General features: G+C 39.6%; 2 protein-coding genes across 2 annotated transcripts; both read left to right on the top strand.

Moving 5' to 3' along the window:
• The first annotated feature begins 8,199 nt into the window (after positions 1 to 8,199).
• On the top strand, positions 8,200 to 15,045 carry AFG2B (AFG2 AAA ATPase homolog B). Its single transcript, XM_036389390.2, has 8 exons — positions 8,200 to 9,312; positions 10,292 to 10,477; positions 11,083 to 11,247; positions 11,719 to 11,928; positions 12,333 to 12,560; positions 13,434 to 13,568; positions 14,220 to 14,345; positions 14,695 to 15,045. The coding sequence occupies exons 1-8, from the start codon at positions 8,236 to 8,238 to the stop codon at positions 14,845 to 14,847; spliced, it is 2,280 nt and encodes a 759-aa protein (XP_036245283.1). The 5' UTR covers positions 8,200 to 8,235; the 3' UTR covers positions 14,848 to 15,045.
• Positions 14,845 to 20,699, top strand: C13H15orf48 (chromosome 13 C15orf48 homolog). Its single transcript, XM_036389392.1, has 5 exons — positions 14,845 to 14,902; positions 16,495 to 16,918; positions 17,243 to 17,331; positions 18,077 to 18,137; positions 18,781 to 20,699. Exons 2-5 carry the CDS (start codon positions 16,877 to 16,879, stop codon positions 18,847 to 18,849), a joined length of 261 nt encoding a protein of 86 aa, XP_036245285.1. The 5' UTR covers positions 14,845 to 14,902; positions 16,495 to 16,876; the 3' UTR covers positions 18,850 to 20,699.
• Positions 20,700 to 25,071: the final 4,372 nt, after the last annotated feature.

The raw sequence follows: 25,071 nt of genomic DNA on the forward strand, positions 1-25,071 counted from the left end.
GCTATGGTTTTCTTCCATTTTTGTTCATGACAGTATTTGGGTGAGTTTACTTAACCACCAGCACCTGAAAGTCAGTATATTACAAGAGAAGATCACATTCTGGGAAATATTTTGCATTGAAAAGTTTTCTGAGGTATGGAACTCTTCCAAAAACGTAGAAATCATTCCTATTCCCTTTGTCAAGTTGTAACAGTCTCACATCAGTAAGATCAGTCATCAAAGATTGGAGTGGGAAGTACAAAGAGCAACGCATTCCAGTAGCCTTAGATATCTTAAAACCATAATAGACAAGGCACCTTAAATACAGAAATGCAAAAACCCAGACAGTGGGTTTCAATTTTCACTTGAAAATTCATACAAGTTTAGAATAATTGATCTAATTAAGGGATGATGACAAGGGAAGACACGTCAATATTTGGGCATGATTATGTCCCAAGATATTTGTTTTAGCAAAGAGGAATGCTGAAGGCATAGGACCCTTCCCAAAGGCAGGGACTAAAGTTATTATACTCCTCACAGACAATTCCTCAATTGGATTGACTGTCTCTCCAAAGTCTCAAAAATACCTCTCCAGCTAAAGTATAAGAGATGTGCATAAATATGGATAAACCACACAGCTATTCTGATATAACAGCTCATAAATATCTGTAGAATTATTTCACATTCCCAAAAGGAATACATGCATCCCTGTAAAGACAGAAAAAGTGCACATTTCAATTCTAAGAACGCCTGCTTTTCCCTTCATACTGTCTTTCCTACCCTCATGGAACCCATTCCAGGGTTCCCTAGTCACAATCCACTGACCTTCTTTTTGCTGTCTTAGTCCCTTTCTACTTTGTCATTTGCTCCTGTCAAAGAGCACAGGTGACTTCTATAAATACTGTAGCATATTTGATGCTTGAAAGACAACTTCTTTAGCAGAAAAAACAAATACATTGCATTAGTTGAGAACACAATGGTTTAACTAACAGAATTCAAGACTTACCACGGCATGGGCTATAACTGTATGAAATTACTGCTGCTAAGGTGAAGTCAGATTTCGCCAACTTCATCAGCATTTCTCAGATAATACCAAGACCCCAAATGTCTCAGAAAATTGAAGGTGTTCATATACCTTTCCACAGAAAGAGAACTGGCTAATAGGTAAAGAATAGTTCCATCCAGTTTAATCAAAATTATAATCTAGATGCAACTGCTAACTATGACCCTTCCATAACAAAATTCCTTCCTAGTGAAGAAATATCATATTAATCCTTTCTTGCACTCTCCCTCACCCTTTGTATAAAAGCATAAATAAAAGACTAAAGAATTGCTATGACAAGTATTAACATGCTTTGTAAGGACTCTACACTAGGGAAATGACACAAGTCTCAGGGTATCTCCAAAAATAGTAATAATAGCATTTAATCACAAGTACTTCTTAGAATGTTTCCTTTTTTTTTTCCTTTTGTTTCCTTTTTTTTTTTTTAATGGAATAAAATATTCTACATTCCACTAGATAATTAAACTGTGAATAAAAGTAGGCAAATGGGACTCCACAACAATAAGCTACAAGAGATGACAATATGTGGTAACTACTCAAATAGTTTCAGAAACCCACACCAACTAACAATGGTTTATAGAGAACTTGGCTAGCATGCAAGTAAAACAGAAAACCTTACAAGGAAACAGTTCCCAAACAAGGAAGGCCATCTATGTAAAGAAAAGTTCTAATGTAAACATTGCTACATACTATCAACATATCAGCAACACTACTAAACAGATCTAGAGAACAACAAGGAGCAGCAGCTCTAGAAGAGTTAGAAACCAGCAATCAAATTTGATAAGTAGGATGGCAAGGCACACCCAAAGAAGCTGAAGCCCAAGCAACACAGGCCTAGGAACAATGGCCAAAAGCCCAGGCCACCAGACAAAACTGTACCAACAGGAGCAGGTCCATAAACAAATGAGGCACTCCAAAGATCTCTGTAAAAACACAACCCAACAGCTCAAACCATCACCAGGGCAAAGCCCAAGGTCTGAGCTTTAATAGAGCTTGGGGCTCGTGGGCAGAGGTGTGGGTGGGGAGCCCAGGTAAATGTGCTCAGGGTAATTAAGGCCCATCAGATTCTGAGTCCTGAGAGGGCTTGGGAACAAAAACATTGAAACAAAAGGAAGCAAAAACAAGTGCATCAAAGGCTTCTAACATAATTAAGCACTGAGCTGCCCTCCTAAAAGCTGATTGTTTCCCATGATAACACAAATGGATTAATTGCTAATGCATTCACCTAATTTTACAGTCTCCAAAGGGAAGGGATTTGAAATTTCACAAAAATACTTTAAATAAGGGCATTGAACCTAACCATAAATAAAAATTATTGGGAACCAAAGCCAAGTGGAGTGAGCAAAACAAGTACCTGAAAAAAATAATAACCTGAGTGCAGGTGATCCTGGCCAGAGTAATACAGATGTTTCACATACATCTTATTCTTAATTACTCTAATTAGCTGCTGATTTAGTGTTTAGTCTTTGTGCTACCTCTATATTAAAATATTTGTTCAGAGATCAATGTATTTAATTGACTCCTATCAATAAAAATTGTAAATTACCTGATCTTGCTGGAGTTTTTAAGTTAAGATTCAATGCCATTTCTGCTCTAAAAATCATTCTGAGCAATAGTCTAACATGAATACTCTGTGACTGTACAAGGAAGAGATAACAGCTGTTCTGAAGAAAGTACCATGGCCTATGACAAAACCTGAAAAAGATAAAAAAGAAAACCTACCTATCTGACTTGGAGGAAAGGAGAGAAAAAACTACAACACGTAGCTGTGGTGTGGAGGAAGTGTAAAAAAAATGGTTAAACATTTTTCAAGCTAAGTTCTAAGTCGGAAAACCGACCTACTGAACAACCAGCTTCAAACCTAAAGCCTTTGAGTTCTGCTCCTGCTCAAAAGCAGGCACTGCAAGGATTCCTAGAGTGTCTGGGTAGAATCTTTTGACAGTTCTCAGTAGATTCTTGGAATGTAGGAATGTTCCTACAAAGTAGAGAGAATTCCTAGAAATTCTTCTACAAAGTCTTCCTAGAAGGCACAGAGGGGATTCCTGAATGCACCTGGAAAATTCCTAGAAAACATGGGGCAAACACCAGACAAACTCCTAGGATACACTCAGAAAATACCTAGAAAACAGAAGAGAAAATAGAACATTTCTAGGAACCATTGGCAGAAATTCCTACAAAGCAAGGAAGGAAATCTTTCAGAAAGCACCATGAAAATTTTTATCAAGCCTAATAAGAAATAAGCCCAAGAAGAAATTGTGAAAATTCTTTAATGGCACAAGGGAAATTCTTAGACACTACAGTGGGAATTCACTGAAAGCATTTGGGAAAATTCCTAGGAAGCACTGGGAAAAGCCCTAGAAAGGTGCAAGACCATTCTACATAAACCATGTAGGTCCATGAAGTTCTACAGATCTACTATGAACCATGTGATGGATTCCCTCCTTTTCTTTGTTTTGAACAGAGGTCTGAGTAGCATCAGTTGTTCTGGCATTGGAAGAGACCTTTAAAACTGGCATTTCCAATCCAAATGACAATTTTGCAAACCTCTTACACGGCCACCTCAAAGTTTTTCTCCTGTCTTGAGGAGAGATAACCTATTTTTAGTCATTTCTTGGATTTAAACCATTCCATACCTTTGATAATTCTTGCTGCCTTCTCTGAACCTTTCCCAGTTCTAATACATATTTTGAGGACAGGAGATCTGAAGTATAGGGATACCACAAACACAATGGGACTGAGACAGTTTTTGTTATATTCTTGGTTCCTTTTTAAATTAGGCTAACAACTGATTTGCTTTTTGCACATCAAGCAGTGAGCTGACATTTCCATGGAATCATCTATCCTGATGCTATAAAAGTGACCCTTCCCTTTGACTGTTCTTCCCTTTGTTCCCCTTTGTTCTCATAGCTGTATACCAAATTTAACATGCCACTTTGCTGCTAAGTCCCTCAGGTTTGTATGGCCCTTCTCTAACACTCAGCCAATCCACTCATTCCTATACCAAAAACACCACACAAGGACCTCAATATTACATATCCAAAAGAAGATTTAGTGAACCACTGGATTATTCATTATGCTGAAACAGATAACCCAGCATCCCTAGGCAGTAATGAAAAGGTGTTATAGACAAACAGTGACAAATTTAAAAATGTACCCTGTTAAATTATCTGCAGCTGTCCGTTCTCCCTTCTTTGAAAAGCTTTCACCTCAAGGTTTCAAGAGAAGGGAATGTGCAGTTGGGACTCAGTCACTCCCAAAGAAATGTAGAGCCTGAGCATAAAATCCTCTCCTTGGCAACTTAAGACAAGTGAGTTTCCACTGGCAGGCTCCAGGTGCAGGCACACATTTTTCCTGATGCACCTGCCATGATGGCAATGACTTCTGCTAGAGATGCACATCACTGATATCCACCTAAGGTGCAGTGATTTCACCAGAACTTCTGTCAGCACACAGAGACCTTCACACTGTCAGGCCTGGGCCTAACCCATCCCCTGGGCCTTGCCCATCCAGAATTCCTCACTGCAATGGAACTTTTTCCATGTAAAGATACAAGACTGGATGCTCACTAAAAAATTAAGTAAACACATTGAGGGTGGCCCTCCCAGAAAGACATGCAGACATACAAAAGGTCTTTCCATTCCATTTTTAAGCATGTCTTTACTATTTATTTATGAGCTTTTGTTATAACAAAGCCTGGTGTTTGAAATATGCAATATCTGGCCTAAGTGTAATAGAGAATTTATACTTAGTCAAAGAACCTCTACAAATACAAAAATCCTGCCCTAAAGCGTATACATGCCAGCTACTCACTTTGAACAATCCTTATTTGCTTAATAAACAATCAGACCACATCTTCAAATCCATCTACCATGAAAAAAGACCATGTTAAAAACACAGTTAACTTGTCAATTTAAAATGAAAATTTCCATTCCAGCAATAGATAGGGTAAAACCTAAAAAAAGAATCAGTTTAATATTTTATTTACTTTGTATGCAGGGAATTATTGTAACAACACAATTATTTTATTTCTTGAGTCATAATAATTGGGAATTTTGAACATTAGTCCACCAAAACCCACTACATATATAAAGGGAAAAAGAACCCAATGAAATATTGTTCTTTCTTTTTAGAACCTTTAAAAATTGTATGTTCTCCTGTAAAAGAAGTTAGTCTGGTGCACTAAGTATGAAAAAAAAACAAAAAAAAAGGAACATGATTCCCTAGAAATAGAGAGCAACAAGCCCGACAAGAAAAAGTAATGAAGCTGAAAATTATCTGAACATTCACTGAGCCAGTTTTTCAGTTTTGTATTAGAAATGGAGTGAAGACAATGCTGGATAATATCTGATTCTCCAAGAACTGATGACTACTCCCTCCAAATTATCAGATCTGAAAGGAGAAATACAGCCATTCTTGAAGATCAGCTGCCATCTAGTGAACAGTGAGAAAACTGTTTAAAACATTACTTTCAGGGTTTTGTCAATTTAAACTAGATTCTTGGAGGAATATTGTTTGCCACTTTGTAAATTTTGGGATCTGTAAATTATTCAGGAGCATGGCTACTAAAAAGTATGCATTTGACATGAGGGCAATGTCACTCATCAAAGTTTTCTAAGAAAATACATAATAAAATATACATGTGATTCCACAGTTTGTTCAAAATAAGCCAATCCTCTGCTCTTTCAATAGGACATAGTAGTTTTTGGGGGGCTTCACTATACTAAAAAGAACTGAACTATCAGTGTCTTAAAGTAAAATAATCAGTATTACAGCAATAAAATACAGTAAAAACTTAAAGAAGATTAAGTAAAAATTTACTGAAATGTGCTCATCAAGCAACAATAGCAGAGTTTTTACACTGGACAGTAACTTTTGTCACTTTGTTATTTAAGATTAGATTTGCAGGTGTTTTCCTTCTCATAAGAAATCAGATTTCCCAGATGTTAGAATAAGTCTGTTAGAGGGAACCACTATATATGAATATAAACCACAAAGCTCATTGCAAATATTCAATTTTCCATACTTTCCTTTCCTAAACACAACTAAAACCAAGCAGAGGGTCTACTACTTACAGTTTGAAACTCTGAAACACAAATCTGCCATTTTAAACAGAGTATGTTTTTTGTTTAATCAAGTATGTACTTTAGGGCACTCATGTTTATGAGAATCTTTGATGGAAAGAAATAAAACAAGAGAATATGTTTATAAGACATTGTCTTGAAATACATTTGCCTTCCTGGAATGAAAGCTCCATACCTGGTAAGTCTACATATTCCATATAAACATTTGTGTATGTGTGCAGTACAGAACCATGCCATGAAAAGAAAGATTAAGTAGATATCCAGGAGTAGAGGAATAGAAAATAAACACTGAAATGAGAAAATTTGGTCATGAATTGAAAGGAAGTCTATTACAGGTCCTTTTGCATATAATTAGGCTTAAAGAGAAGGCTTGCTGCTTTTCACACTACGCAGCCCTACAAAAGCTCCTATTCAGCATTTAGAATTATTATGAACTGGTTCTCTTAACACAGCTTGCTTTTATTAATATGGCTTACTGAAATATTTTGTGTAGAGCCTTGGTTCAGTAAGGAATGTGATTAACCAGGACACCATCACAAAGGTTTTCTTACACTGCCCCACCTGACACCTTCAGGATACAATGCAGGACAGGCTGTAGTTGTGCTCAACCACCTTCTCTGGGTTTTCTGTGAATTTAACTGTGTCTGACTAGCATCAAGCACTTGAGATCCCAGTTCTTGTATGTCTGTGGTCTCAAAGTGTGTGTGTATTCAGCACATGTGACTTTACTTAAAACAAAGCTACTTTCAGGAATAAAACTGTGCACATACTAAATTTTATCTTGTAGCTCACAATGCTGACAGACCTCTTGGAAAATTTTTATAAAAGCACTGCACAATTCATGGCACAATCTAAGAAGGTGGGGGACCAAAACTTTTCTTAAATGCTGACTAAGCATTTGTCAGAGCACATACTGCATCAGGTTTACCAAATGAATTAATATCTGTGTCTTAATTACTTGTGTCAGCAGCTTCTCAAGCCAATGGTGTGGCTTCCCACGTTCTTTTAACCACCGCCCACAGCTGAGTCAACGGTGACCGTAGGTGACAGAGGAGCAGAGGGAAGCACTGGCAGGAGCACAGGAATGGGGACGCTCAACATTTGGGAACATGTTTCAGAAGCCCTGAAAAAACAGGCAGTGCTGAGGAGACAAAAAAAGGGCAAAGAAAGGAGAGTGGCAAACAAGCCCTGTCATGACCAGCTCTGTGGAGAACGAGCCAGATGACAATTAGAAACGGGGTCAGTGTATTTGTCAGTGGGATGAGGGTATAAGAAGTCTCCGGGGCACAGCACTCACCTCACAGGCATTGCTTTGACAGCCCTTCAAAAGGGAAGGCCCAGGGCAGTGGCTGAGGGAGGGCATGAGGGAGATGCCGGACATTGAGTACTGTGGCCATTTCTGGGCCCCTCAGTTCAGGAAGGACATTGAGGGACTGGAGCAGGTCCAGAGAATGCCAAGGAAGATGGTGAAGGGCCTAGAGCACAAGTCCTATGAGGAATGGCAGAGGGAGCACAGAGGGCTCAGCGTGGAGAAAAAGAGGCTCAGGACCTTATTGGTCTCCACAAGTCCCTGAAAGGAGGCTGAGGCCAGGTAGGGCTTGGCCTCTTTTCCCAGACAGGACAAAAGGCCACAGAACTCAAGCTGCACCAGGAGAGGCTTAGGTTGAACATTAGGAAAAAATCCTTCACAGGAAAGGCGACTAGATATGGAATGAACTGCCCAGAAATCACCATCCACGGCTGTGTTTAAGGAGAGACTGGACATGACACGGAGTGCCGCGGTCAGACTGACGCGATGGTTGGACATAGCCTGTATTCGACAATCCCGGAGCTCCATTCCCACCGCATTCATTCTATGATTCTGAGGAGGGCGCAGTGCGCGTGCTCCGCTCTGGCGCATGCGCGGGGCCGCCTGTCAGCGCGCGAGCGGCTCGGCGGCGCTCCGGCCCGTCCGCTCCCTGCCCGGGGTCCCGTCCCGCCCGCCGCGGGTCGGCAATGCCGGGCGGCCGCAGTGCGCCGGGCGGAGCGGGAGCCCCGCGGGAGGGCCAGACGCGGTGAGTAAGGAGCCGACGGGCCCGCGCAGAGCAGTAACCCTCCCTCTCGGAGGCAGCGATGGAGGCGGCAGTCTTAAAGCTGCTCCCGCTGGACCCGCGAGATGAGGGCACGCAGCGATGCCGCTTGGGACCTGGCGCGCTCTCCTTGCTGGGAGCCAGGATCGGCGCTCCGCTGAGGATCTCCTTGCCCGGCGGCTGCTGTGTGTGCACGGCGTGGCCCCGGCACGACCTGGCGGACGGGTACCTGCAGGCCGACCTCAGCTGCAGCACGGCGGGGCTGCCGGGCCGGGAGCTGCGCGGGCTCTCGCTGAACGTGGGGCGGCTGCAGCTGCTGCCGCACGGACAGCTGCGAGCAGCGGCCCTCAGAGTGGTCCTCAAGAGCGCCGCGCTGAAAAAGTCGACTCCCAGAGCGGTGTTGCAGGAGACAATCAGAGAGCTGCTAAGAAATGTGTATGTTTCGCCTGGTTATGTTGTTACTGTCGCCCCAAGTCCCGAAAATCCCGTGGTGTATGTTGAAATACTGTCTGCGTCTCCTATGGAGGAGGGAGCTGGATTGATAACTCCCCAAACAAGCATAAAAATTAAGGAGGTGATCACTTTAGAATGGTACAGACATCTGTCAGAAGACACTGCAAAAACTCAAATTGCAGGACTGGATGATGTGGGGAAGTCTTTGAAAGAAATGATTGATTTGCCTTTCCGCTTTCCAAAAACTTTCAAGAAGCTGGGTCTTTCTGTCCCGAATGGAGTGCTGTTAATTGGGCCCCCAGGGGTAGGGAAAACGCTAATGGTAAAGGCAGTAGCAAAAGAGTTGGGTGCGTATCTGCTTGGCATCAGTGGCCCAGCCCTCCATGGTTCAAGACCAGGGGAAGGTGAAGAGAATTTGCGAAGAGTCTTTGAAAAGGGCAGAGAGATGTCAAACGAGGGCCCAACCATTCTGTTTTTTGACGAGATTGATTCTTTATGCCCAAAGCGAGGAAGTTCGAACAATGCTCCTGAAGATCGTGTTGTTGCTCAGTTGCTGACGCTGCTGGATGGTGTAGGGAGCGAGGGCAGGATGGTCATTGTGGCAGCCACAAACAGGCCTGATGCCTTAGAGCCTGCACTGAGGAGACCTGGCAGATTTGACAGAGAGGTAAATAAACCCTGCTACTCATACACTCACATTTTTCTTTCCTTATTGAGGTGGTGGAAGGGGGTCTTCTAGTCATGTTTCATTCATAGTGGGTTTCTACAGGTTGGGACAGGTGTCTTGTTTCTATCTGTAGTTTGCTGGAACTTGAGTATGGTTGTTTTGGGGTTTTTTACTCAGAACACTGAGAGCTCCATATACTTGAAAACTGATGGGAGGAGTCTTATCATAGAGACATTGACCTGATCTTCAGGGGGTTTGTTTGCTTACAGATGCTTAGCTTTACAGGATTGGATTTTTTCCATTTAAATCCTAGATTGCAGATGTGTGCATTTCTCCTTAAAAGTTCATTTTGACAGAGAACTAGTAACCTGTTGGATCAAAACTTCTGTTCAGGTTTCAGTAATAGAGGTTGGGTCTACTCTGGAAAGCTCCCATTAGTCTAGTAGTCCAAAGAAGAAAACCACATGCAGTTATACAACACACAGTGCTTGTGCTTGTATTGTTTATTTTCCTGGCTAAACCCACTCCTAGGTCACCAGTTTAATCAAGTTCTTTAATTTTATGGGATTTCTAGATTGTTGAGATGTATTTTTATGATGAAGTTTTACCAGATTTTCAATAATATGTGAATGTTTATCTATTTCATTTTTTCCTATCATATTAGTTTAATTTAGTGCTTGTGATGTAAGGAAATTATTATTTCAGTGTTACAGGACTTGATAAATGCTATCTGAGTGTCTTATCAAAAACTCTTTATGCAAACACTGTTCCCTTGGAAAGTAAATGGCATTTTAAATATTTGTCATTGGTACAGTGCTGGCAATAGGTTTCCTGTAAAACTCTTTATTTAGGATATAAGTATATATAAATTTTCAGTAGCCAATATAAAGAAGGGACAAAATTGCTTGCTTAGGTCTATAAAATAAATGCGTATGGCTAATTATCTACTTAAATTTTTTGTTTATTCTGTTTGGTTTAGGTTATTATTGGGACCCCAACAGTTACACAGAGAAGATCCATCCTGCAGCTGCTGACATCTGACATGCCCATTTCTGCAGAGGTTGATTTGGCTAAGCTGGCAGAAATGACGACTGGGTATGTTGGAGCTGACCTTACAGCACTCTGCAGAGAAGCTGCCATGCAGGCTGTGTCCCACAGCTCTTGGGTATGCTTGCAAATCAGTCAAGAACAATGTCAGTAATATTGGTACTACCCTTTCCTCATTAATACTTTACTTGAAAAACTCAACAAGTTGAAGACTCACACCAAGCATATTAATATGTTGTTTTTGCTCTAAGTTCTCACCTTAGTTCTGTTACTGCATCTGTGGTTTAATAGCTGGCATTTTATAGCCTGTTTGAGATAAAATGTGTTACATTCTTCAGTGTGTGGTGAAAATGGATTTTGCAACTTTTTTATTTCTGTTCATAAGATTGTAGAATGTGATGTATGTTAGCCCTGAAAGCAACTATTTGATTTAGTAGACCACTGCCTAATGGAGCTATAATTTAGGGACTAGTACTTTTCTCTGAAACATTAATTTCTGTTAAAATTGGGGGGTTTTTCCTGTGTAAAAACTTGCTGTTAAAGAGGCAATATTTTACTTTATGTTGCATTTTTTGTGTCTGCAGTGTTTAAGCTCATTAGGTCAGGAATTGACTTCCTTATTAGTTGTATTTAGCCTTATGTGAAGTATTTTGCATATTAATGCAGCATTTAAGTATTGCATTAAAATGTTGCTAATATACTCTATCTGGGCTTATTTTTTAGGATTCAACTGAAACTGAAACCATTATTAACATGGGAGATTTCCAAGAAGCTTTTAAAAAAATACAGCCATCCTCTTTTCGAAGTGCAGTTGGACTAACAGAGTGTAAACCTGTGACTTGGGAGCAAATTGGTGGTCTTGAAGATGTGAAATTAAAGTTAAAACAGGTAATGTATTAAACTAATTTAGATAAACAACTAATTTCTAATAGGTACTCCAAGGTATTCTGTAACCCTGCATTATGGAAATTATTTATTTTGCAAATTACCTAATTATAAATTGTATTTTAAACATTATTACAGTGTTATCTTGTAATCTCAAGGTACCACCACCAAGCATAATAATATGGGAAAATAGGCATGTTTTTAGTAGCTGAAAAATACTTAACTTGTAGCCAGATAATTTGTCCATTCCTGAATATTTATCCAGGGATGGCTTTTGACTGTTACCTCTTCAGGAATGCTTTTACTTCTGTTTCAAACAGAAAGTTTAAGCAGGGGGCGTTATATGAAGAAAGACTAAATCAGTATTCTCTGATTTCCAATTAATGTTTGCATCAAGGAGAGGAAATGATGTACTTGGCAGTTTTATTGATTGCTTGTTACTAAGAATTTCATCCCTTTTTTATGTACTGCCAGAGTATCGAGTGGCCTATGAAATTTCCTGAGGCATTTGCCAGGATGGGCCTGTCTCATCCCAGGGGGATTCTTCTCTATGGGCCCTCTGGGTGTGCCAAAACCACGCTGGTGAAGGCTGTGGCCACGAGTTGTCACTGTTCCTTTCTCTCTGTAAGTGGTGCTGACCTCTTCTCACCTTATGTTGGAGATTCAGAGAGGATTTTGTCTCAGGTACAGTTTTTAATTTGTGTAAGGTTCTGTAGTCTGTTTTTGCTTGATTTCTGTAAAGTATTAGTTAGACCTTAATTTTGTTGTTGAAAAGATGATAGAGCTCTCATCTGATTATAAAATAGAAATGATTTAGAGATTCACATGTAGATAAAGTGAGAGTCTATCCCTAAAATTATACCAATGTTAAACTTCAGATTTCTAGCCTTTGTTTTCAGTTCATTTAGGAATATATAAAAAAGAAGCAGAATTTGCCAAAAGTAAATGTAAAGTAAAAGTAAAAGCCAGAACAGCTCTTAAGAATCATTGCAAATGTACCTTTAAAGTTAAGTAAAATACAGAGTATATGTAAGTGGGATTCTTTTTTCAGGCATTAATGTTTTATTTTATTACCATTTGTTGAAAAGGTTTTTCGCCAAGCAAGAGCAAATACTCCAGCAATAATATTCCTGGATGAGATTGATTCTATCTTGGGATCTCGGGCACTCTGCAGAACTGGCCATGGTGTCTCAGAGCGGGTTCTCTCTGTGCTTCTCAATGAATTGGATGGGGTTGGGCTGAAAGTTACAGAAAGAAGAGGAGGCAAGCTACAGCTTGAGGCTCAGTGCCAAGAGCAAAGTGATGAGGAAAGAAAGGTATTTATGCTCCCTTTTCTGTATAGGAAGAATGAGAAGTGCTGTCCACTTGTTTCAAAAATTTCAGTTGTTGGCATTCGCATTTTAATCTTCAAATCCTTGGACTTAAAAACATGCAAGAAGCTGTTTCACTCTGTCATCATTACTAGTTTTTAGAGGATACTGTACATAGGCTGCTGATTGTTTTTACATACACTGTTCCTCAGTGAGGCTTTGACCAAAATACCCCCACAGGCATTACCAGTTGAGTGTTTATCTTCTGTCACAAAAATCCTTTTATTGACACTAAAGTAATTTTTAGATTGATTGTGCGATTTTTACTCTTAAACAAGTTCCTCCCTGAGCTTACTTTTTATAAGTACTTTCCCTACTTCATTTGCAGCTCTTTCTCACACATGATGCATACAAAAGCAGCACAGTTATGATCAGTTAGTTATTTAAACACAAACTTGTACCTTCACTTGTCAGTGAATTATTCACAACATTTAATATTTAGCTTTTTTGTATATAATTTTTTTCTTATTGTGATACTCTCTGGGGGAATAATAAAGAAAACAGTTCCAGAATTGTAGGATACTGGATTTTTTGCATATAAAAAGTTCCTTGTTCCAATCTGGTCAAAGGAAAGTCTTTATTTGTTGCCAAGGCAGATACTAACTATATTTCTTCTTTGTCATGTAATCTGCCCTGCACCAAGGCATTTTTTTTACCTCAAGAAAGATAAAATACTAATATTGAAGGGAAAGTAAATACATGTAGAATTACATTATCTTTTTGCCCTTCCTCTCTTCTCATTAGTAGTTAACTAATATCTTTTGATAATATCTATCTCAACCATGTTGCACTAATTTGTTTACATGATCTCTTACTCAGCTAGAGTTTCAGGAAACTTTGAACAAGGATTTCATGGTAGTTGCTGCAACAAATAGACCAGATATGTTGGATGATGCCTTGCTCCGTCCTGGAAGGCTGGACAAGATGATTTATATTCCACCTCCAGATCTGAAGGTATTACACATCCATACATGGCTTTAAAGGGAGAGATATTAATTGCCAGCATACTTTAAGAGCAAAGGGGGCATATTCCTGTAACATATGTTACAAGTGATGGGTGTTTCACTGGAGATCAGTCACCAAATTCCAGGTACAAAGAAAAAATTTTAAACGTAATAAAGATACTTGTATTTTAAACACTAATAACATTTTAACTGGTGTAGGTAGTTATCATACTGCATGTGGAAAATAGAGAAAATGTATATTTACAAAATCAAGCTACAGTTCAGGAAATATCAAAATAAGTTGTCTGTCCTTGCTTCAAATAATTTTTGTGTACTGTTCCCAAGTCTAGTGTAGCTATTTGTCCTGAGCTTCACATAAAAAAGTTGTCCCAAAGCATGCCAAATCAGGCCTGTTCAGCCTAAAATACTGTGTTTTCATGAAGCAAGCAGTGGCTGTGGATAATAAACCTTAAATATATGAGACAACCAGAAGTGCATTATCTCCATTAATAGCATTTTATTCTTCCACCAAAACCAGGTAGTTTTGGTGCTTTTCTGGATTTTCCTTGGCTCTAATTTCAAGTTTGATACTGCTTTGGAGAAAGATTAATTTTTGGTTTGTTTGGTTTCGTTTTCTTGCATAATATGCACCAATTTACAGGGAAGACTTTCCATTTTGAAAATCTGCACTGAAAAAATTCCACTGGATACTGATGTGTCATTAGAAGATGTGGCAGTCCTAACAGACCTCTTTTCTGGAGCTGATATTGAAAACCTGTGCAAGGAGGTAAGAAATATTCCTGGCTCATCTTGAAATAAATTCTAAATAACAACTTTGAATGAAAAAAGAGAGCTAACTCATAGATGTTACTGAGCCATCTGCAGTAGAGGTACTTTGCCAATTTGCATTGAAAATCCAAAGAAAATGGTTAAAACAGAAGAACAAGGGTTCATTCTTTAAATAAAAAGTTATGGTAACCTTACTTGCATCTTTATCTCTTTTTAAATAACCATAAGTTGTACCATGCTGTTTTCAGATGCTTTAACTAATGCTTTTTTCCTATTTTAGAGTACTTACAGTATTCTTTACAATTTTAAACGTGCTAAGGACTAAGTTGTTTTTTTTTCTTTTAAAGGCTGCTTTGTTGGCATTGCAAGAGAATGGACTCGAAGCAACTGCTGTAAAACAGGAACATTTTGTGAAATCATTGCAGACTGTAAAGCCATCTTTAACCATAAAAGACTTGGAATTTTATGAAAAATTCTCTAATCAAGAATTAGCCTCTTGAATCTATAAAGGAGTGGCATAAGTATTTTTAAATATATTGCAAAGATTTTGAAAAGGTTTGCATCTTTCCTGCTTTTTAATACTGTACTTACTGTAGTTTTCAGGAAGTGTGAAATACAGTAAAGTGTCACTTTTGAAAAGTTCTGTAATTTAAATAATGAATAATAAATTAAAATCTTGTTTGCTTTGGGTAGGTTTACATCTGATGAAACAAGTAATTGAAATACTTAGATAAAACACTATGGAACAGCTTAGCGTTACTGGAGATTTCCTACTTTTAATTGCAAAAATGGCATAATAAGAAAATTTAAAATGTGTTGTGAAGTCTCCAAAAGACAGCAAATACAAAGGAAATAGAAAAGCTTTCAGGAAATTAAATAGGAAGAAGTCCCACTCTATATAAAATGTCAGGTGTTTTATATGTGCCTGTCTAGGCTTACATTCTTAAAAGCAGATTCCAAAATACAGTGGCAGTGAAAGGGTTGCCAGCGCTTAACTCCTTGGTGTAGGTTTGGAAGTCAGGGGTTTTGGGAGTAATTTTGGATTAGTTACTGCTTACTGTACAACATTTGGATTGAGTAAGCAGATACCAAGTGTGTAATCAACTCAAACTATAATTTCTTCTTTAGAAAAGGGAGTTTGCATAATGACAATTTCCGCAGAATTACTTTCCCCACCCAGCCATTCCTTGTCAATACATTTTTGTGGCTTGCCTTCTAAAATACACAGACACTTCTAAGGAAATTGGTGTTACATGTATGTAAGTGTGCATTTTAACTTACTGGAGTAGGAAGGTTTTTATTACTTTTTATTACCTTTTCTTTTTCCCAGTGAAAATGCTTGGGAACAAAATACACCACTCTCAAAGACAGTTCCTTATTTCAGCTGAGGTTCAGAAATTATAAGCCTATTAACAATTATTTCTCTCTCATAACAAGCACACTAGGGACTGCACTGAGTGTGGTTTATAGTGAGATGGATCACAAAAGGAATTTCCAAGGCAGTTGGTGGCTGAGGAAGGCAAAAGGCAGTAGTAGAAGCTGTTGTAACCTAGGAAAGGGCTCCGATACAAGCAACTGCCCTCCAGCTTGGCTTTCATCACCAATTTATAGAAAGGACCATCCTGTAGCTTTATTGGTAGCAACAAATAGGCAGTGCTCATAAATACACAGAGTTTTCTCAGCAGCAGTGCTGAGAAAAAGCATGAAAACTGTCTGTTTTGCTTTCCAGTGTTTGAGAGTTTCCATTGGAATTGCTGCATCTCAAAGTTGTTACAGTGAGATGCTGCCAGCTCTTCAAAGATGCTGCTGCTGAATTTCCACACTTGCTCCCTAGGAGGACCAGCTGAGCTGTTTGTGCCCGGTCATGTCTGTTCCTTGCTGCAGGGAATGAGCAGAACATGCAGTGCAGGCAGCCTCTCCTTCCTCTCACTGCTTTCTAGTGGGCAAGAGAGAAGGGGAGAAACCAACGGATGGAGTCACCTGCTCTCACCTCCAGCCTGCCCCTGGTAGTTTTTCTCAGAGAAGGATATTGGGAAGTGATAGGAGCTGTGAAACACAGGACAGTGATGAGAACCTGGGCCTGGGTTGAGCTTTGCTGCAGCACGAGGGGACACGGTGACACCGGGCTCCTCTTTTGGTCACTATAGGCACCTCTTCGAGCTCGGAAGAGTCAGCTCTGTCATCACCGGGGCGTTTGCCTACATACCTGGAGAAGGGGACAGACAAGAGGACAAAGGAGAAGTGGAGAAGCCAGGTTGGAGTGCTGCAGGCAGGGAGAGAGAAGGGCTGGGGCGGGAAGGGCGCAGGCCGCGGCCCGCTCTGTCCCGCCCCCTCAGGGCCCGCTCTGTCCGGCCGCCGGGGGGCGCTGTCCCCGCTCAGGGCCCGCTCTGTCCGGCCGCCGGGGGGCGCTGTCCCGCCCCCTCAGGGCGCGGGGCTCAAAGAGCGCGGGGCGGGCCCGGCCGGCACCTCCTGCCGCAGCCGGGGAGCGCCCAGAGCCGCCGCCGGAGCCGCTCCGCAGCCGCTGCCAGCATGAACAAGGGCATCTTGCACACGCTTAGAACGAAAAGAGAAGTGAGTTCGCCCGAGGGGTCCGGGCCGTGGTTACCCGCCCGCGGGGAGGGGATGCGGGGGGCTCGGGCGGCTGCACCGGGGTTGCCACTTGATTTCCCGAGGAAATGGGACTCGCCTAAAGTTCATGTGTTAAAAGTTAGGTGTGGAGAAGGGTAATACAGAGGTGAAAGTGAAATTCACGTATTAAAAGTGAAGTGGTGTAAAGAGTAATATAGAGGAAATATACAGGAACAGGTAATCTCTGCCTAGTTCTGTGTAACCCTTGCTCCCCTACTCGTGGGTCTGGGACATAAGATCAGCTCTTTTCTCTGTTTTATCTTTCAGCTCATCCCTCTGGCCGGAATATTGTCCTTCGCAGCAGCTGGGGCGTTCTCTTTTTGTATCTATTCCTTATTCTCCAAATCTGATGTGATGTAAGCAAAAACTTATTGCTTGGAGCTTACCCTGACTTGTTTTATTCAACCGAGTATTTGACTATCATGTTTTACACACAGAAAAAAAAATTGTGCCAGGCACATGTTCCAGAGTACTGGGAGTACTGATAATGACTAAAGTATCTGCAGATTGTAAATAGTGAGGAAATTAATTAATTTGGAGTGTAGTCCAAGTTATTTCCTAACTTTTGATTTAATAATTATGGGGGTTTTGCTTTAGGTATAAGAAGTTTTAAATGTTATAATTAAGAATGTCATATAATCACAGAGGTAGATGAGATGCACATATATTGCAACCAGGCTATTGACTTGTATGTAAAGAACAGTGTTTGATTCCAATGGCTTGGCTGATAATTGGAGCCAAATCCTATACTCTTAAAGGTTTTGGGAGTATATTTATTTATTTTAAAGAGACTGGAATAGGCATTTTAACTGTTAGGGTAAAAGTCCCTTGTGTCTTTATTCAGTTTTGATTTTTCAGCTTGCTTCCCTCACAATGATATGTGAACAGTGCTGGTTTGCTTGGTGCTTTAGAAGCTGCAAATAAAGCAAGCTATCATTGATTCCTATCCAGATTTTAAAATACAGTGCTCAAACCTGTAAACTTGTGTTTTAAGGAACTGCTTACTAAGGTGAATAGCTCTACTGACAATAGACTGCTCATATGAAAATGTGTTCAAGGACACACCTTAAAACATAATACCTGTTTTATCTTCTTTTAAAGCATTCACAAGATTGGCAGTTCAGAACCATGGGAAACTATTGATCCTGCCAAGTCTCAGAAGGTAATTTGTACATATAATATATGTATAAATAGCATAAATTTCCAACACAATGAATCACTTTTTTCAGTTTGTAAGAACTAGCAAAATATGAACAAGAGAACAAGTGTAAAGTTGATGTGTATCTAGTTAAAAGTGGAAACAAATGCTTCTTTCATTGCTTTATGTCTTTACCCTATTAGCTAAGGATAGGGATCTCTTACACTGTAGGTCTGATCTTAAATTCATACTGTACTTCTGGTTGTTGTCCTATGTCCATTCCCACCCCAAACATCCATTTACTCAATTCCATTGATAACAGTGGAAACTTGGAGTATAGAGGAAGTGCTGTTTACCCTTACCTTGTTCTTGAATTACAGAATTGAGTAAGAATGTTTGAGTACTGTAGCCTGAAGGAAAAAGATCTTAATTTATTAGAGCACTTAGGATAAGGAAAAGTAAAATTATTTGGTGTGATGACCTAATTAATATCCAAGTGATTTTTTTCAGCAAGTTATTGTGTCATCTGTTGCATATTTCTGAAAGGAAAATGTAAATCCACTAGAACTTCTTCAGCAATAAGCTGATCTTTGATATGGGGAGGTGTGGGAGTCGAGTAAATGCTCACTGGGATTTTACTAACTTTCATATTTTCCATGTCTTCCAGCTGGTAACAATCAGTCAGCAGTGGCAACCTATAAAAGAGCTGGAAGAGGTCAAAAAGCTGACGAAGTGAGAAGTTTCTGTTGCCCCACAAAGGTACCCTATGAATCTAGTGGAATCATTTCTGCACAAACTTGACTACTGAAATCAGTGTGCGGAAATGCTTCTGCTACATTTTTAGGGTCTCCCTACATTTTTTTGGCCTCTGGATGAGGAGTTTGATGTTGCTTTAGAAGCTGGCATACAGCATCCACATAGTCCAAAAATCTGAATCAAAATACTCATTTTCAATAAGCATTTGATGTAAATTTTTGAGTATTCAGATGGCAATTATGGATCAAAAAAGCCTTCATAGTTTTTGTAGCATTTCAGGATTTGTTTCAAAATACATTCGTTTTGCCATTTTATTAATTTTTAATAAAATAAATTCTAAATTTGTACATTTCATGTAAATTCAAAAGCCTTTCTAAATTGGGAATCCTGGTCTCCTTTCAGAGATACAGAACTTTCTGTTCTGTATTTCAATGTTGTATAGAGAGACCAAAGTCATAGCCAGAGGATGTCCTTGTATGGCAGCATATGTGGTCACACAGTACATTTGCATTTTTTGTCTGTGTTAGATGTGGAGACAGATTAACAAAACTAATGCTGTGCTGCAAATACTAAAACTTACCTACTGAGGAGTCCAATAGGTTATTTAAGGGTGTATTTGAGACTGCAGATTTAGAACCTCAAAACCTAAGGGTTAAGCATGGCTAGAAGGAAAATGAAAATCAGGTAAATATTGTTCATGATTGAATTTTTTTGAAGTTACTAGAATTAGAAAATCTGCATCATCCAAAACTACAAAGTGTTAATTTCTTATTTTTGTGCAAGGTTGTTCAAGTGCAAGCTGCAATGTACTGCACAATTAACAATATTTTTAAAGATTTCTACATGCTATTAGGAATATCTCTTTTATCAAATAGAAACTAGCTGATTAACATTAGGAATGATTCTATGAAGAGACAGTTCTTCTTTAAGCTTCTGTGTGTTTGATTATGGGTTGGCCAGGGAAAGAATGCAATGGGCAGGGTCCCAGTAAAATCATGAGACAATAAGTGCATCCAATGGCAGGACAGTCCTTTTGTAGATATTTTCTGTATGTGCCCTCTTCCAAGCAGTTTCTCAATCTATTGCACAGTTTCTTTTACAATGGATGGTCAGAATTCATAATCCTTTCTGTGAGGAAGAAGGCAAAAGTGAAACAACTGCTAATTGGGAAAAGTCCCCTTAAATGAGTAATGGTCAAATGCTTTAGGTTATTCTGCAGCAAAGACAAACTTCATTTAGAAAAGCTGTCTCCTGAATTCCAAGGTGGCTTGGCTTCAGAAGCTGTTTTCTTCAGCTGAGGAAAAAAATAATCTAAATGTTGCATAAATATTTGTTTATCTAGTAAGGATGACTCAGCAGCATTTCTGCTTTAGAGTGAGAGGAACTACTAGTCTTCAGAATAAGTCCTTAGCTTGTGTTTAAGGAATGACATTGCAAGAAGATTGAATATCATAGAACCACAAAAATACGGAGCTCTGAGGAATACAAGTTTTAAATGTTTTAAAACAGAAAATATATTAAAAACTTTCTCTGTATTTCCACATTTCTACTGGACTGTAGCAAAACCAAAGTGCCATGCTCCAAGTTGATGCATTAATTGTTTTTCAATAAGTCACTTTTTTTAGCTGCAAATACTATGACCTAAGTATCTGTCAACATTGGGAAAATAAGTGTAAGTAAATTTTAGTTAATTTTTGTATTTAGCCACATTTCAGTGATGTTTCCAGTAGCACATTAAGCAGTGTGACTGCTGTCAGTCATAGGTTGTTGCTTATTTTATCGTGTCCTGAAGCATAACAGCTGTGCTAATAAATCTGTTTTCCTTTGTAAGCTGTTCTGTTTTTCTTTATTAATATGGATTTCTGGGGAGGGTTTTCACACAATCTAAGAAATCAAAAAAAAAATTTTGGCAGTTCAAAAAGATTATGAATATTGTTAAAGCTCTTAGGGTTTTGTGTCTTAGAAGACTGTCCCTAAAAATCTGTCTCCTGCATAGAGCATTTTTTTCTTATAAGTAGCATACACCAAGAGCAATTACTGTGTCTCCCCAGTCAGCTACTCAACATAAATCTATAAAGCAATGTACAAGTTATTTCCTTGTTCTACAAACAGTAAAGATTCAACGGTTGAATTTTATGAGCTGATGTTTACGAGAACAGTAAGGCTTCCCTGATCTGTGTCATGCAAACCCATGAGTTTTCATTCTATGAACAATTTAGAGGCTATTGAAATAATTTAACCACTTTCTTATTTCTCTCTATTTCCTTTTCTGTCTTTAGTCTCCTGCTCCGTTCTGTTCTTGGTTTTGGTTTGGTTGATGTTGGGTTTTTTTAACAATCACTATCTTTGCTCACCCTAGCTAGTACTTTTACATGGAACTATATCACTTCCAAATTTCATATTAATTATGAAGTTTAATAAAAATGGTCACTGGTTTGTTAGAGTTTCCAGTATAGGTTGGAAGCCATTAGAAATGTGTTTTAATAGTTCTAATCACTATTAGAAATCCATCCTTAGAATCTATGGTCATGCTTCTCTAAATTTTTCTATGTAGTCTATATGTAAATAGTTTTCTGGAAGAACAGAAGAATAGAAGGCTGCCTTTTGCAGTGTATATACAATGAATTGATAATTTTTGTTATTACAGTAGTACTTCAATGCCGTAAATCTGCAGATTTTGTGGTGATGTGGCAATCAGAGTGTGTTGGGGCTGTTTCTTTGCATGTGATAGCCCCAGTATCAGCATTTCTCCTTTGGCTCCCCTGCATTTCTCTGCCACAAGGTGCTATTAGTGTAGTTCTGCACTGTCTGGTTCCTTCAGTGGTGGCTTTCTGCAGAAAACAGTAACTTACAGAGCGGGCTGATGCAACTGCTGAAGGAAATGGTTCATCCTGCAGTTGTTGTCTGCCTTGGTGCAGAGGGTGGCTGTCCCTAGTACGAGCTGTGGAAAACAAACAAGAGTAATGGGAATGATTCACTGAATCCAGTCAATATTTGGTGTTGGACACTTGTGAAAAAGCTTTCAGGTTAAACAAACATGGCACAGTTTTCCTTTGCTGTCCGACACATCCACATGCTGTACAGGAGCACACGGACAATGAAATCCCATAAAAGTGTAACTGAAATAGAAATAAAAGCACTACAGCTGGCTTGGCCTGGGGCACTGGGCTTGGTGGGTGTTGCCCCTCAGGTGCAGATGTGAACAGGGAGCAGGCAGCTTGTGTGCCCGAAGCTCTCTCCGTGGGGCAGCAGCCGTGGCTGTAATGGCCCCTGGGAAGCCGTGAGCTGACACCGCATCCAAAGCACCTCGGCCTGTGCGCCTCGCCCTGGCCAAAGATCACACACCCTCACCAAGGTGTGCCAGCCCTGTTTATGCTGGACCTTGCCCAGGTGAACAAGGGGTTTACTTTAATTAGCGTTTGCTTTTAGATAATTTTGTTGCGCATACGTTCTGGCCAGAGCCATTACTGGGGAGGTGTCGCCCTTCAGGGCTCACCCAGGATGTGGGAGAGCCCCTCACAGCACGGGGAGCCCAGGGCTGGAACAGATTTCACCCTAACAAGGGAGAGCTGTCCTGCAGCATCACCACGATTCCTGTGTGGGGACTGAGGGCCATGTGAGCAACGTGTAAGAGTGGGGGTGGCAGAGCACTGGTTGGGAGCCCTAGAGACAGTTTGTCTGGGTACCAGGATACAGGCCAGTGCTGGCCTCCACTGCCAGGTTACCAAATTAGTTTAAATAACCCCTCATCTCTTACCAACAGGGGCATGGCAAAGGCTTTGGTTTGGTGTTGGTTTTCACATTTAAGATTTCCAAGGTTTGGCCTGGTGTGCCAGGCAGGCTCCATGGCCTCTGTTCAGGGGTTGTGACACTGCACAGCTCTGTCTTTTATCTGATGCTGCTGCTGCACAAACAAGGAAGTAAATGCAGAAAGTCCTGATCCCTGGTAGTAACAGAAAAATCTTACCAGTTTTCCAAAGAAAAGCAATCATCCACTGCTAATCAATCACCAATTCACTACATTAAAAGAAAGGGAAATGTGGGGGTTTTATTCAAGCTGTTAAAATTTCATTTAATGATGCATCTTTCCCTTCTGCTGTGACTTTTATAATTCAATGAAGCCTACATTTTTTTTAAGACTGTTAGCACTATGCTGCCCATGCTGTTTTATTAAAACATTATTAAATATGTTAGCATTATGCTGCCATTCCTGTGTTTAGTTTTCCTCTTGGCAAATGCTTTGAATGAAACATGCTATGGTCAGAAAAAATTAATTCATCTTCAAGACTACAGTATCCACCTTACTCCCTAAAGCAGAAATGCACAGCACAATCCCAGTCACAATGACTTGCAGTTCTAGTCATTGCCTCATTGCCAAACTCTTGCCCATAATTTCCATGTTACAATAGCATGTTTTACAAAGTAGATGAAAAAACATCAGTTTGAAGTTAGGTGAATGTTTTATACTGATTTCAGGGAGGCATGGAATTAATACAGTAAAGTGGTTGTATATACGTACTAGTATGTGTTTTTTAAAAATTCTCTCTCAAGAAAAATTAAAACGTTTAAGAACTGGGCATGTCTGTGTTCAAGTTCCTGTATTTTTATTAGTTCACAGAGGAGGCATTTCCACTACACAAAACAGGGTGTTACAGGGAAGTTGGTGTTTGAGGATTTACTGTTGAGAGTGTCACTTCTCAGTAGGTGTAAAGGGCACAGGTGTACACCCTCTGCAGTAAACAGAATTACCAACAAAGTCATAGGTGGATTCCCTCAATAAAGAACCAAAGTGTTTGACCTTCCTGTCTGCTTTTAGAAATCCCCACAGGTGTCTGGCTGGCAGTGCCACAGGTATAACCTGCATTCCTTAAGGAACAGTACAGCACAGGGTATTGCTGTAGCTACAGTACATTTGTTGAAACAAAGTGTAATCAGTTACAAAAAGCAAAAGCTAACTGAAGTTCTTTATCTACTGGGCTTTTTTCTTCTTCACTAAACAGATGAAAGAGAGTATGGCAACCCAACAAAGAAGGGAGATGGGGGAAACGCCAATATTCTTTTTTCATACAGTAATGAAAGTCTTTGGTGTAGGCTAGACAGGTAAAATGTACCTTGTTTAGGAGAAAAGTGACTGTAAAACCATCAGATGTCTTAGTTGAACTGCACAACAGGTCAATTTGCAGTCTCTAAAGGAAATTGGTATTGATTTATTTCTGACCACCACAGTTTGCTCCAGGTACAGTAGTTTGTTCCATACTTGGTTGCATGGTAGTGTAATGGAGTCTAATGTTTCCCAGTTGCTATCTGCACTACCCACATGACCTGGCTTTATATTTTCTTCTCTCCTTCCTTTTTTTGTACACAAGCACACCTTGTATCATAAACAAAATATGAACTCTTAAAAAATAAAAAGAAAAATTTTAAAAAGCCATGCAAACAACCCTGCAGTATTAATACCCCTACTTAGCCATAGCAGGGGGTGGGCTGATTAGTAGGGTTTAATTTTGTTATTGCTCCAACTCCATGAGCAGCTTCCTTCTAGCTCTGACAGCTAAAATTAGGAACTAGCTCTTCTCTTGATCCTCTCCTCAGAGCAATCTCAGATGTAGTAAGTCTGTGGAAGAAAAATATTCTGCTTTCATTGCTTCTTTACAAAGACAGTTAATAGAGTTATTGTAACGAGATATCCTGCATAGCTATTCACATCTAAAACATATCTTCATTTACAGCTAAGTGCCCATGAACCTTTAACATTTGATAAGCAGAGAGTTACTGTCCTTTGATTTTTCTATTATATGACTTGAACTTTGCTCTGTGGCAAGTTGAGGAAGCTAGGTTGCTTGAAAACCATCCTCAATTATTCCATCTAGGTTCTGTTTCAAGCAAATAGAAAGAAACCAGTGTATAACTGGTTGGGCAATTTCTGTTTCCAGTTTAAGGTGTGTCTTTTCTGCAATAGCTTAGAAAATACAGAATTGCTCAATAGCTTCAAGAAATGAAAGAAGACTTTACTGGAAGTATGTTGTGGTCTGAGTTCATCAGCCTCCCTGATCTGTATTTTCTCTCTCTGAAGTCTGTTCCACTAAATCCAAAACCACCACTGTATAAGCAATTACAGAAAGTAAACACAACAATATTTGTCATTTATAATTCTACCTGCCTAGTTTGAAACAAAATCGTTTCCCTCAGTTTATGTTTTTGA

This window comes from Molothrus ater, chromosome 13 (assembly GCF_012460135.2).
Source record: "Molothrus ater isolate BHLD 08-10-18 breed brown headed cowbird chromosome 13, BPBGC_Mater_1.1, whole genome shotgun sequence".
Taxonomy (NCBI): domain Eukaryota; kingdom Metazoa; phylum Chordata; class Aves; order Passeriformes; family Icteridae; genus Molothrus; species Molothrus ater.